This window comes from Protopterus annectens, chromosome 9.part0 (assembly GCF_019279795.1).
Source record: "Protopterus annectens isolate FY-2018-M chromosome 9.part0, PAN1.0, whole genome shotgun sequence".
NCBI classification, from domain to species: Eukaryota; Metazoa; Chordata; order Ceratodontiformes; family Protopteridae; genus Protopterus; species Protopterus annectens.
Window position 1 is genome coordinate 1,367,301,407 of NC_056743.1, and position 13,655 is coordinate 1,367,315,061.

The 13,655-nt window shown below is 37.0% G+C and overlaps 1 protein-coding gene across 2 annotated transcripts in view; it reads right to left on the reverse strand.

Moving 5' to 3' along the window:
- Positions 1–13,655, reverse strand: part of LOC122812081 (gamma-aminobutyric acid type B receptor subunit 1-like) — a 2,214,644-nt gene that overhangs the window by 267,542 nt on the left and 1,933,447 nt on the right. For both annotated transcript variants that reach the window (XM_044084349.1, XM_044084350.1), the window contains 3 exons: positions 11,324–11,590; positions 3,836–3,899; positions 2,097–2,174 (listed from right to left, as the gene is read on the reverse strand). In XM_044084349.1, coding sequence (XP_043940284.1) covers positions 2,097–2,174; positions 3,836–3,899; positions 11,324–11,590 — 409 coding nt within the window. The remainder of the gene's footprint in view (positions 1–2,096; positions 2,175–3,835; positions 3,900–11,323; positions 11,591–13,655) is intronic.

Here is a 13,655-nt window from a genome sequence, read left to right on the forward strand (position 1 = left end):
ATAGTAAAACATTTAAAATATATATATAATTCTGTATTAATAGCATAATCAAGATAGAAATACATGAAGTAGGACATTCAATGTGCATATGTACGAATTTAGTTAGACTTGGTTTTAAGTTGTGATAATCTTTTAAATTCTTGTATTTTTATTGTATTTTTTTGTAATAATTGGTTAACCAAATTTTTAGGTTTATAAATAAATACATTCCTCTCATATAGCTAACACCCACATGCCAGAAATTCACTGTACCCTTCTGTTTTACCCCCAAATGTTTGTTGGTCAGTATCACTGTCCTACATAATAAAGCTGGATGCCATTAATACTTCTCCATACCTGCTGCTAAATCTATAGTTTGACTAAAGTTTAGGCGATAAGTTCCATGCAGGGACACATTGGGAAGAAGTGGCATAATTGTATCTTATTTATGTATTTGAATTTGATGACTAGTATACAGTGCTAATTCAAAAGGACTTATTTCAGTTTTAGGATGAGAGATAAAGAAAAAAAAGAAGCAAATAGTTTGCAACAGCCGTGTACTACACAAAAGTAGACAGCACTATCATGAGATAATGTGAAATAAAACATATTAACAGTGGAGGAAAAACAGATTTTATCAAAAGGAAAGCATGCAAATACAGAGGTTTCCACACATGCTAGGAAATATATTATTTAGAATAATTACAAAATAGCATATTATTTTACAAAAGACATACAAAACAGGTGCTAGAGACTGAAGAGCTGGTATCAAACATTACTATAAATATATATCATATTGTAATGTTTTCAAAAGGTCTTGACTTTTATAAAGTATATAATCTGTGCTACAATTTTATTTCACTACTTGAACTCAGAATAAATACTGGCATCAGGTGGCATGCAGACATATATATATATATATATATATATATATATATATATATATATATATATATATATATATAAAATATACATATTCTAGAAGCAGTAACATGTTTCTTCCCATATACTTGCTCATTCATTACATGAGTTACTGACAAATGCACATACAGATGCTTTCCTGTGCTAAAGGAGAAAGATTCCTACTGAAAGCACAGCTTCTGTGATAACCATAACTGCAGAACGTGAGGACAGTTTCATTAGCATGGCAATGATGAGTAATTAGATAAAATTAGATTACTGATTTGAGTCGAAATACTTCACATGTGCTTGTATAAGAAAGACAATGTAACACAAGAACCAGGAGCCATTATCTAAAATGAACAGGAAAAAGAAATTAAAGGTAAGTGAAAAACTGTGGAATTTTAGCAGAGTATTACATAGTATAGCAAACAAAGGAAAAGGTGAAAAGCATAGCTATAATTGCACAAGTCAAATTTTTGGACAAAAATACAGTGTTTTTTCTTCTCTCATTGCTGTGAAATGATTTGTAAGTCAGTGTTATTAATAAAGCAAGTAACAGTGGTCCAGTATGTTCTAACTGTTCGGCTGTGTAACTCACATCTGTTACAATATTCACACTGCACTATGATTTCTGCCTTCAGATTTAGCCTTGCTCTTTTGAGTTACTGATTTACTTCAAACCATTAGATCTGTTTAAGGGTATCTACAGAATCAAGATTGTGAGCTACACCCACAGAAGGGCTTGTTATTAATAACTCCATGTACCTAGTATTTGAACACCTTCTTTCTTAAAATTAAAAACTGTTGTACTTTTGGACCTACTGTTATTTTTGTAAAGGATACTGCTATGATATCTAATGCAAAGAGGTTGAGAGGTTTATCCAGCTGAGGTCCTAAAAACTGTCGTAGACAAACCAGCAATCACCTCTGTACTACATTCATGCCTTTATATAGCAGTCTTGGATTAATCTGTTATTTTAAATTTTAGAAATTATTTTTATTGAAACTTCATAGTATCCGGTGTACTGACATATGGCTCATATTCTGTCACAGCTAGGATGTGGGTCAAGCAATGAAATATAAAAAGTCAGGGCTGACATGAATCTTATTCAAACAGAAAATGTATGGGTAAAAAAACAAGATATAAGTTTACACGTTGGTCAGGATTTTCCCCACTAATTTTCTTCACAAACATTCCAGAAATACTTGCTTACCAATCCATTTATCATTGTTGTACCAGGAGAGGTTGTCCTTGGTGATGTCATAGTACCCTATCGTAGTGTACTTCCCACCTGCAATACAAAGTTATGTCAGTAATTCATACTTGATAAGGATATGTTTTGCTATCTTCCAAAAATTTTTGACTGTATTTCTACTGCTAGGTGAGAAATGCAGTGAGCTTGACCAAACTGAGAGGCACAACAATTGTCATAAACCACCACAAACACACAGGAAGCTCAGAGCAAGAGCAGTCTTACACTATTAAAATCATGTCTGTTCTCCTGAATGTAAACAATTTGCAGTGTAAAGGCAGTTAAGGTCTGTGCATTATGTTAACAATGCAGTTATTGCTGACATGTCTTTATGGAGATGGACAACACAAAAAGAAACAAAAAAAAATGGGGCAGCAGTATGTCCTGTGCAGTTATGTATGGTGTGTTAATTTACCCCGCCATTAGATCTAGATTGGATCAGGCTGCAGTCTGGACTTTATTCCTCTAAACCACCAGAGAGGGTAACCCTGGAAGTGTTACTGGAGCGTTCAGTCCTCCAACCTTCTTAAATAAAATAAAGGGGCACACACATAAAGTAGGAGACAGAATAAATTATGCCTTGCAATCACAAGGTGGAAACTGGTTGAATGTTCTAATGCAATTCAATACATAACGGCTACACTACAGTAGAAAATCTGAACTATATCTCATTTTATCTGCAGAATATCACCTTACTAATACACATATGGAGTGATTATTTTCAGGTAATACACCCTTCTGACATGGTAGGTAGTTAAATTATGTCTCAGGACAAGTTACTTACCATACCAAATTTACTAAAGGTAGGGTCAGTTGCAATCACTGGCCAACTCCTAAGCATCTTACATAAATGAAAACTTGAATATTACAGTGTCAAGACTAATACAGCATATGAGGCAGATGACGGCTACTTTATGAGTAGCTGATAAGTTTGCGCCACTTTATTATACAGAAGACCTTCAATGAAAGTGCATCTAAATTAAAGAAAACTGGTTGCAATTCTTTCTTTGTTAGAGAAGTCATTGCTGTTTAGTTTTCATCAGTTAGTTCACTGCCTTGTACAACCACAGCAGTGATGGTGATATATCCTCATGGAAAGTGAATTTAGTAAAAGAGGTCAAGCACCATGTAAAGTATATAAGGTAGAAAAGCCCTTTTATGGTATAAAACAAATAGTGAACATATCAGCCGTATCAACAATTTGATATTAAATCATTCTAAACACAAAGAGAATCACATCTAGTAAGAATGAATAAAAAATGTAACAATACACTGTGCTAGTAAGAATTTGAAACACTGTAATCAGCATAAAACATAAGTAGTAGCATTGACTTTATTAGACTATACTAACTGGCATAAATGACTTTCATAGTTTCATAGCTAAGGACAAGCTAGCTACCCTTATGGGCCATTTTAGGCCTAACCAAGTTTCCAAAGATAAAGGTCAAATGCTGTACCTTGTTTGTGAGGTAAGCACCTTAACTATTATGCGAACCTGCCCCCCTGAAGTTCTGAATATAACGTTTTCTTTGTACATTAATTTTAAGTCTGTTTATGCATGGTTATATATTGGCCTTCTGTTATTTAATATTGTAACCTAATGCTACAGGTGAGGAAACATCACATGCTTTCAAAAAAATTTAATTCACAAGGATAAAGTTCTTCATATAAGCAACAAAATAAAGTTTGCAACACCTCACCCTGCAGCTGTTCGATCATCGTCCAGGCCATTCTAGAACCAGTTGCATCAAATACGACATGCCCCTGTATATCAGAAAGCAACAGCATGAATAAGCCATGAGAATTATTAGCATGAGCAAAGATATTACCATTCTTGTTATAAGTGGTCATTATTCTTCCAGATGATTTTTCACTTAATATTATTATAGCAATCTTCTCTAAAATAGTAGTGTGTGACCTAAATGGTCTTTCTATATTTACAATATGGCTGTCATTAAACATTGCACAGGCTAACTGCCCAGTTTGTATGAAAGTAGATTTAAACAATTATGCCTATACATCCTAGCCAGTGGTACTGTATCATAGTTAAATAAATACTGAAAAAGGTCACAGAGGGATTAATCTTATATTATAATTCAGTTATCCATATAAAAGTGAACACATGGCATCAAGCAGTTTATGAAACATGCTGAAAACAATATTAGAGAAGAAATTAATGCAACCTTTAAAAGTAGGCTAAGAAATTATTCAGACGTATCAGTAGATTCTAATGCAGTCCCAAACTAAGCAGACAATGAAATTCAATATTTTTTTAAAAATCTGATAGATATTATGGAAAAACAATATTTGGTAAGTTTAAGTGATCTGAACTTCTCACACTGTAATTAGAAAATAGACTCATCAACCAATGGAATGGATGCGTGTTCTGCAGGAGGTAAGAAGATGAGTGGATTGTGGCATCTGCATGAAATAGGCAAGTGATTTCAGTTACCAGTGTAAGTTAGGAAGATAAGGCAGAAAGGTGAGTGCAGCTAGTAATCTCTGCAGGGGGTAAGAAATGTGACCACAGTCAGTAACCCCTGCAAAAGTATAAAATCAGTTCCTTCACCTTGAGCTGGTAATCAAGGCAAACATCGTATTTTTAGACAGAGACCAAACTGCTGCACTCAATTTAAGGTTTGTGACAGTGCTAAATGACAGCTATGGATTTGTTATGTGGAAAAGGCTGCCTTGTCAAAATAATGTAAAATATAACCAAGGAGTAAATCAGTTTCTGACCATCTGGTATTACAAACAACTCCTCAGGCATTTACTTGTATTAAGCTTGATGTATCCTGTAAAGATATAAACAAGCAGACCATGCCTTTAGTTGTGGACTTCCCAGGTCTGCAATGTATTCTGTAGTCTTGCTTACAAATGTACGAACGCAATGCTGGAAATGTACAAGCCAAGAGGTAACACTGTGATTCTGTTTTCATGTCTCTTGTGTTATTTGTCAGTTTGTGGAGGAATGTTATTGCTTTTACTTCACTAGCATCTAATATTCCACTGTTAAATAAGGAGGTAGCCTTATTTATTCTTTTTTTCATCTCATGCAATTAACTACCATTTTGAATGCAGAGACTGCATGCCCTCTGTTTTGTTTTGAGTTGTTGCTGCACAGTTTTGAAACAAATCATTTTTCTGCATACAACTGGTGCAGTGGTAGCGTTGTTGCCTAACAGCAAGAGGTTCTCCCATTCGATTCTCAGCTAGTGTGCGGGGAGTGCCTTCTGTGTGGAGTCTGCATGTCCTCTCCGTGGGTTGAGTGGCATTCTGAAAGACATGCGTGAATGGGTGTGCCTTCGTTGAAGGTTGGGCATCGAGCTGGCAACTCGGCACTGTGAAAATCTACTGCCAATCATTAGCGGACCAGGGTTCTGCTGTGGTGACCCCTAACTGGGAAAAGCCGAAAGACAACTACTGGTTCCTGTTGAAGCTTCTATATAGCACTGGCATTTTTGCATTTAATTGTTTTAAAACATAGTACATGCAGTCTTACATGATTAGCTAAGGCTTATCTTTTTATATGAATACAAAACGGAACAAACTGCCATGGTTTCCCTAGATCTATTTCTTTGGAAGGTTCACCTCTGTATCTCTGTTTTGCACCTTGCTTGTGCAGTATTGCTATACTAAGTTTTGCATTCCATTGGAAAGGGTGCTTTGAATGTTTAATGCTGTTCTGATTCTGAAAGCTAGTATCAGCTGTACTCCATCTGCTGCAAATTGCACAACTCTTTCAGCTCATCATCTTCTGAATTGCATTTTTTTTAGACATTATAATCTTTGACTGTGTTTCATGAACATGGTGCACAACTGCATACAGTTTGCATGAAGTAGGCACCACACTCTAGAGCCCTTTGCAATTCACAAAGGATGTCTAGATACTTGGAGTAGCTACATACTACTATGACTACATGTGCAGTTCATCTACAACAAAATAGTAAACCAGTGTTGATGACCATGCTGCACAGATGCTGTGCTCAGTAGATTATAACAGCAATGCAGTGGCAGATCTGCACAGAGTAATGTTCCTAAATGTATAGTGTTAGAGGTAAAGCATAGTTAATCATCTGAGGTCATTGCTGCATGCATAAAATGTCTATGTGTAGTTAAGCTTAGGAGGCAGAGGGTGTGTGTGTGTGTGTGTGTGTGTGTGTGTGTGGATCACAGTAGAATGATGACCTTCATGGCCACTGGCACTTGCTCCACAGCAAGGTAACAGTGCTGGTGAAAAGAGAGAGTCACAGGCTAATGTTGGCTATTACATGATCATGCAGAATCGATAGCAAAAATTTAAAATAAATAAATAAAATAAAGTGAAGCTTAGCATATGTTACTTCATGGCAGCAGTTTAAAAAAAAACAAACTGAACTATAATGCAGACCACGTTTGTAGAATATTTATAATAAGTCAAACTATTTTATGTTCCAGTAATACACACACATACTACTATATCTACATATATCCACACACACACACACACACACACACACACACACACACACACACACACACACACAGTTCTTTTCATAATGATTGAATCTAAGAAATGTTGAATAAAACAAATATTAATCCCAGCAAAACACAAAAAAAATGCTTTTACATGGGGGGCGAGGGGGGCTTTTTCTCCCACACACCCTAATACCCCCCCCCCCCACACACACACACACACACACACTACTGTAATTGGAAACAGCAACTCAATAATTGCTCGACTATCCTCATCTGCAAGGCCATGGAAGGGATCATTATGGACCTTATTAACAAGGACATATGTAATCTCCAAACTCTGGACCCAACTCAGTTCAATCCATTAAAGGTAAATCATGACTGTTAAACATTGTTGACTTTGAGAAAGTCACCAAGGCCCTGGACAAGGGAAAGACTGTGCATACCATCTATCCTGACCTAGCCAAGGCATTTGACACAATTCCTTATGCAGGTATTATAGAGAAACTCTTCCAATTAGGAATTAATCCATAAATTACCAGATGGGTAGCCAACTGGCTCACCAACAGGACATATATTGTCAAAGTGGGTGACTTCACCTCTAGCAAGAAAACAGTCATGAGTGGCATACCACAAGGTTCTGTGCTGGGCCCCTTATTGTTTGAATTTATTTCTCAAAAGTCAAAACAAACTTGGATAGCCTATGGATGACCAAGTTAGCTGATGATTGCAAATTGGGAGCAATCATTAAGTCCCCCAGCAATGTTTTAATTATTTATTTATTTTTATTTTACATTTGTTGACTGGGCTAGTCCAACTGGATATATGTCCATTTTTAGTAGGGGCCTGGGGAGATAAGCTCCACTATACAGATAACAGCAACTTCAGGTATAGTACACATTTAAGGTTAAAATGCAATTGTTTACATAGCAACTTAGTATGTTAATTTATTGCAGCCAGAGCCACAGAGTAAAGCAAAATGCAAAAAATGCATTATTCCCTTTGGAAAGCGGACATACCTGCTAATTACATTACAGACAATAACACCGTAAGTGTAAACCCAGTGGTATGTAATCTGGTACTCAGGTTAACAGCAATCTGAACTTTGACCAACATGTAACCATAGTAGTAAGGAAATCCTTTTACATGGCACATCTTATAAGTAAAGGCATCGAATCTAGATCTAACAGTGTTATAATTCTGTTATACTCAGCCCTCAACAGACCAATAATCGAGTACAATTCTCCCTTTTGCATATACTTCACCAGACACCTGCAGCAATTGGGGAGGCCACAGAGGTTTCTCACCAAGAAATTACAGGGTACACAAAACAAGTCCTACGCAGAAAGACTGACAGCCCTGCTACTGTATTCTGTCTCCTGCAGGTTGCAAAGGGGTGACCTGAGCTTGGTTTACATGGCAGTTTTTGACCTGGCCCTGATGGAAATGCTGCACATTCACAAATCAAACTGCAGGAGAGTCACTTGCGCCAGGGATCTTAACCTAGCCTCTGACATGAACAGGATATGCTGGAGAGATAGATACACCTTCCAGAGACTGCCACTTCTCTGGACCAAGCTTCCAATTGATGTGAAACAGAGCCCTCCATGACCTTCTTCAAATGCAACCTAAATCAATGGATAAGTGACAACAAATTCACTCCTAAGGGGGTGCACATGTCCCTCCTGGACAGGAGAAATCAGTATTAACTACCATAGACCCTTACCTCTGCAAACTTCACTCACCTAAATACCAACAGTTGGGGCAACTCAGGATAAATTTGTCTAGACTTGTATAAGCTCTAGGGCTGTTAGCCTAGTAACCTCCGAAGAATCTATGCAAATAGCCTCTATTGGATACTAAGGGCCAGCATCCATTAGTCTATATACAGCCCTAGATTCCTTACATGATTCAGAAATCTAGCCATTCCTCTCAATGCCTTGGCCTCTATTCATCTTTGACGGTCTGCATCATCATCAGCGATTCTACCTTACAATCTTCATCCTTCAGTCCTTTTTACCACCAGCACTTGCTCTCAACCACAATCATAGTTGTAGAATTTAGGATGCTCTGGGCACAAGAACACTGAACCCCTGTCTTCCTTACCCCATTCTTCCTAAGTTTAAACTAATGGAATGATGATGCCTTGTACTTGTGGATGTGAAGACTAATTCATCCCAAACTTGTTTTATTACAGCACCGCAATCCTTATTCTACCTCTTTCCCTTTTCTCATCTCTGCTTTTTACTCTGATTTGTTGTTCAATTCACTACTTAGACTGTCAGAATCCAATGTACTCTGCATTTACCCCAGGTTCTTAAGCAGTACTTTTTTGTCATAGCTTTTAAATGAGATCTATCTCTTACCTACTTCTGCATTCATACTAACAAATATTTTATTTGGGTCCTGTTGACTGCTATGCCCCTTCTACTGCCAAAATCAATGTATTGCCTTGCACAGGATAGCTTCCTCATCTCAAAGGCCAGAAAATGCAAAAGAACAAAACTTGTAGAACTAAGCATGCATTTGACATCCCCAAGTGCTACATTCATAGATTCATAGGCTCATAAGAGGTTACTAGACTAATGTCCCTAGGGCTTTTACAAGCCTAGCCATATTATACCCATGTTCCCTAACTGACCTTGGTTAGATGGGTGTTATTCACAGAGCGAGTCTATGATCAGCACAGACTGCCCCTGACCATGAGGGGCAGTCCATGTGGTTATGATGTCCACTACCTGTTAACTGCCAGCCTCTTTTCCCACTTCACAAAGCCAGTATAAACTCTTACTGGTTCTTCCTGTCACCTACTCCTAAATACTGAACTTTCCAGGCCATGATCAGCATTGCTGTATATACTAGGCAGACTGCAGCTGCTTAGGTTTTACAAAATCAGGTACAGCTATGCCTGCTCTTGGTGGAAGGCAGCTGAGAAATCTCCAAGCACTTTAATTCTTTAGCCAGTTAAGGTCAGACCTTTAGCTTTTCCAGCCTGCTTATATGTCTACTCTTTAATAAGAAGGTGCCAAGGTTTTCCCTCTTGTGCTTTCATTTAGCCAACTCCAAGTCTCCCGGCAATCCATGCTAGAAAAGTCCTTAGCTAACAACACCAATCATTCCAAGATACACTCGACTGGATATGCTCCTTCTGTTCCCTCTTTCAGACTCACTAGTCACATATTTTCCCATCATGTCTGGTTCTTTGCATTTTTATTCCTACTTAAAAGGGTATCCACCATGCAGCACAGCTTAAGTACACTAATAATAAAACAATTAAAGAACACATACTAAAAGAGTAATAAATCAAGTGCAGTAAAGTGAAAAATGGTACATAAATTGAAATTGTAATCAAAAAAATCACTGGCTTTAGAAACATGTTTTATCATATCCAACAACTTCAGTAAATTGTTTTATTTATTAATTATTTGTTTACTGGAAAAGTCCGACTTGGAACAAAGCCAATTTTCAGTGGAGGCCCAGGGGGAAATGCTCCAGATACATTTGTGACATGGGAGGAAACCAGGGCACCCAGAGGAAACCCATACGAACACAGGGAGGACATACAGACTTCGCACAGAAGGCACCCCAGCCGAGAATCGAACCGGAGAACCTCTTGCTGTGAGGCGACAACACTACTGCTGCACCTCTGCGCCATTTTAACATTTTAAGCTCTGAGAAGTTTGTTAGTTTAAGTAATACATTTGAAATTGCGAGATTGTACATTGGCACTTGTGTAAATCAAAAAACAGGAAAGGCTTACTTATAGCGTATCTCAGAAGATTAAAATGCTTGCAAATAATTCATTTTCCTTCAGTTCCTTGTTTTGCTTACACTACTTACCCTTAACAAGATGAACCATTTGACTGGTATTTATACTTTCTTACTGTTGGGAAAGTAGGTGCACAAATTTACATAACTTGTTCCACATAACCAGTGCCAGAAATAGCAATTTTACTCAAACTGCTTAGACTTAGTTCACTGAGTCCATTTTCTGTTAAGGTGCTACTGTAGTAAGGCAGTTCTGACAGAAGGTTGACCATATGATTCAGCAAACAGAATACCTGAAATTCTTCTTTGCAAGCACATCGGATGAATATCCTCAGATTACAATTTCCACTACACAAGACCGGTTAGCTTAGAAATGGAAAATAGGCTGTAACAGGAAAGACAAACATTTCCTTTCTTTTAGACAGTCCAACCTATACAAATGATTTGAGAAGCAGGGACTTAACCTCCCTCACAAAATATATAACATTGCCTTTGTTTTGGGACAACTTTAATGCTGTAAACTACTTCTCCTGAAATGTATTCATTGAGACATGACATTAGAATGCATGTTTCAAAGTATTGTACCTAAGCCCATGAGATTCATCAGCACATAATCCCATGACAAAGTTAGTATGCTGTACCTGAATACAACATAATGCAACATATCAAGCTTAACAGTAACACTCTCACACAGTCAGTATTACTCATTCAGATAAGGATTTTTCCATAAAAATAAATGTGAAGTACAGATATATCCAACATTTTAGGATACATTTTGATATGTTACAACAAATGTGACATAAAAAGTTAACATAGTGACATAAAAGGTAATCTGAGTTCAGCTATGACTCTCACAACTGCAAAAATACCTTGAGATAGCATAATTATGTGCTAAGCTAGGATAGCAATGTGCTGTGAAAAAAGCATTCATAAGAAAAAGTTTTAAGGGTTCCAGCTTTACTTACCGAAACACCATCAAAGGAGGATGCATTCATTGCTTTGTAAAACTCATCTGTTATGTTACGAGCTGAGTACGTGAAATCTTCCAGATACAACTTTTCATTGTCAGGTTTATTTTTATTTTTGTTTTCAAGTTCATGTGCAGTTTTGTTGAGCGCCAGAGCCAGGGCCCAGATGGAATCATAAGCAAGGGGAGCTTCCTGATAACCACTAGTCCGTTCTGCATCTTCCCCCAGGATTTCCATCATTTTTTGTATAAATTCTTGTGATGTCTGGATTCAAGAAACAAAAGTGCAATACTATGGCATGAATTATGTTGTTTCTGCTTAGTAAACAAAATAATAAAACTGTTGAATGTTTTTACCATATAGCTTTTATGCAGTAATGTCTGTGTGTATGTGTGAATGCGTGCATGGGTGTGTGTGTATGTGAATGCGTGCGTGTGTATGTGTGTGTGTGTGTGTGTGTGTGTGTGTGAATGCGTGCATGTGTATGTCTGTGTGTGTGAATGCATGCGTGTGGGTGCGTGTGTATGTGTGTGTGTGAATGTGTGCGTGTGTATGTGTGTGTGAATGCGTGCATGTGTGTGAGTGGGTCTGCGTATTTTTTACTCATTTTCCTTTAAAACCAGCACCTCTGCACTGGCTTGCTAACCAAGCAAATTGTAATGCAATGAGTGATAGCAAATTAAGGTTTTCTACTAAATGGAAGACATTTACGTTCTATTTCTGCTACAGTCTGTAATCCATTTAGATTCTTACTTTTCTGTCTTAGATCTTGTGCAGTGATGGAACCTCTAATCACACCACAGAAATTGTTTTTCCCCATAATCTTAATTGGAAATGCATTTCACTGTCAGAATTTGGATGCAGATGGCCCTTTTAAAAGATTGGGAACAGATAGCCTGACAGAAACACTACTAAATGCCATTCTGAGATCTCATATTTTTTCAAAAAAGACCAGTGACATTTTAAGTGTCACAATAATAATATAAAATATTCCACTAAAATGGAATAGTATGTAATCATTTTAATTAATGCACTTCAGCACTGTTATTTCTAAGCTGTGAAAGTAATCAGACTAGCAAAAACAGCTAAGGTATATGCAAGGAACAAGAACTACTGCATTTATGTATGCAAGACAGAAAATCCTCCTGCCATATAAATAAAATGATACAGATTATGTTGTGAGAGTTTATTATGTAATATATTTCTGAACTACTTAAATTCACATCAGTTAGGATATCCTAAGTTAGTCTGTCAGTATATATTACCCCACATAGTTTTCTATGGCATGTTTAAATTAATAATATATTGACAGTCACCTTATTATGATAATTACAATATATAGCAAAACTTTATGCATTACATCTAGGTCACACTGAGCTAACATAATACATTTAATACTGTACCTATTTTGAAAAGGGATATAGATACTAAGAAACATGAATACCGTATATACGCTACACAGCTAACACTACACACACACAAACACACATGTAAGCACGCACGAGCACACACACATATACACACACACACGCACACACATACTCACGCACACCCACAAAATGTGCATAGGGAAGATAAGAGGGATACAGTCCAAAGGTATGAATAGTATATAATCAATGCATCAGGAAATATGCTGTGTCACTGAAACTTATATGTTTTTTTTTCAATGAGTTTGTTAACAAGGAAAGTTGAAGCAGGCAGAGTCCATTTTCAACAGTGGCCGAGTGAGAAAAGGTACACGGTAAAGTTGCATACTAAGAACATCATCTATGGATCAGTCTTAAGATTTAAGATCTTCATGTTTCTATATGGCAAAGCAGAACAGCATACATATTTACATTTAATGAATACTTGTGTAAAGATAAAAGATAAAGACTGAAGACACAGAGGTACAGAGTCCATGGACACAATGAGTGCATGAAATATGAGCAATGCTGAGACTATGGACAGAAGAAATACATTTTAGTCACTTTCTTAGGGTGAGGTGTTTCCACAGAGTATATATAATCTGCATGGTTCCTGAGGGAGATTGTACCAGGATTTTGACACAGTAATGAAGAAATGTCAGTTATCTTCCCAGCTACTAGGAAACAAATGTTTACTTAAGACTTACTCTAAACTGCCACAGTTCTTTGTAGTCTAATTTGGTTTCCCGAACAAGCCCTCTGATACTGTGCATCACACTTTTCCAAAATAGCAAAAGAGAACCCCTTAAATCAGGATAGACTCCTGAATGTTTAAACAAAGCAATGTTGACATTCTTTTTCATGGTGTCGTAATAATGTTCATACATCCTTTTCTTCAGGGTCTTTTAGTCTTTCCTAAATAA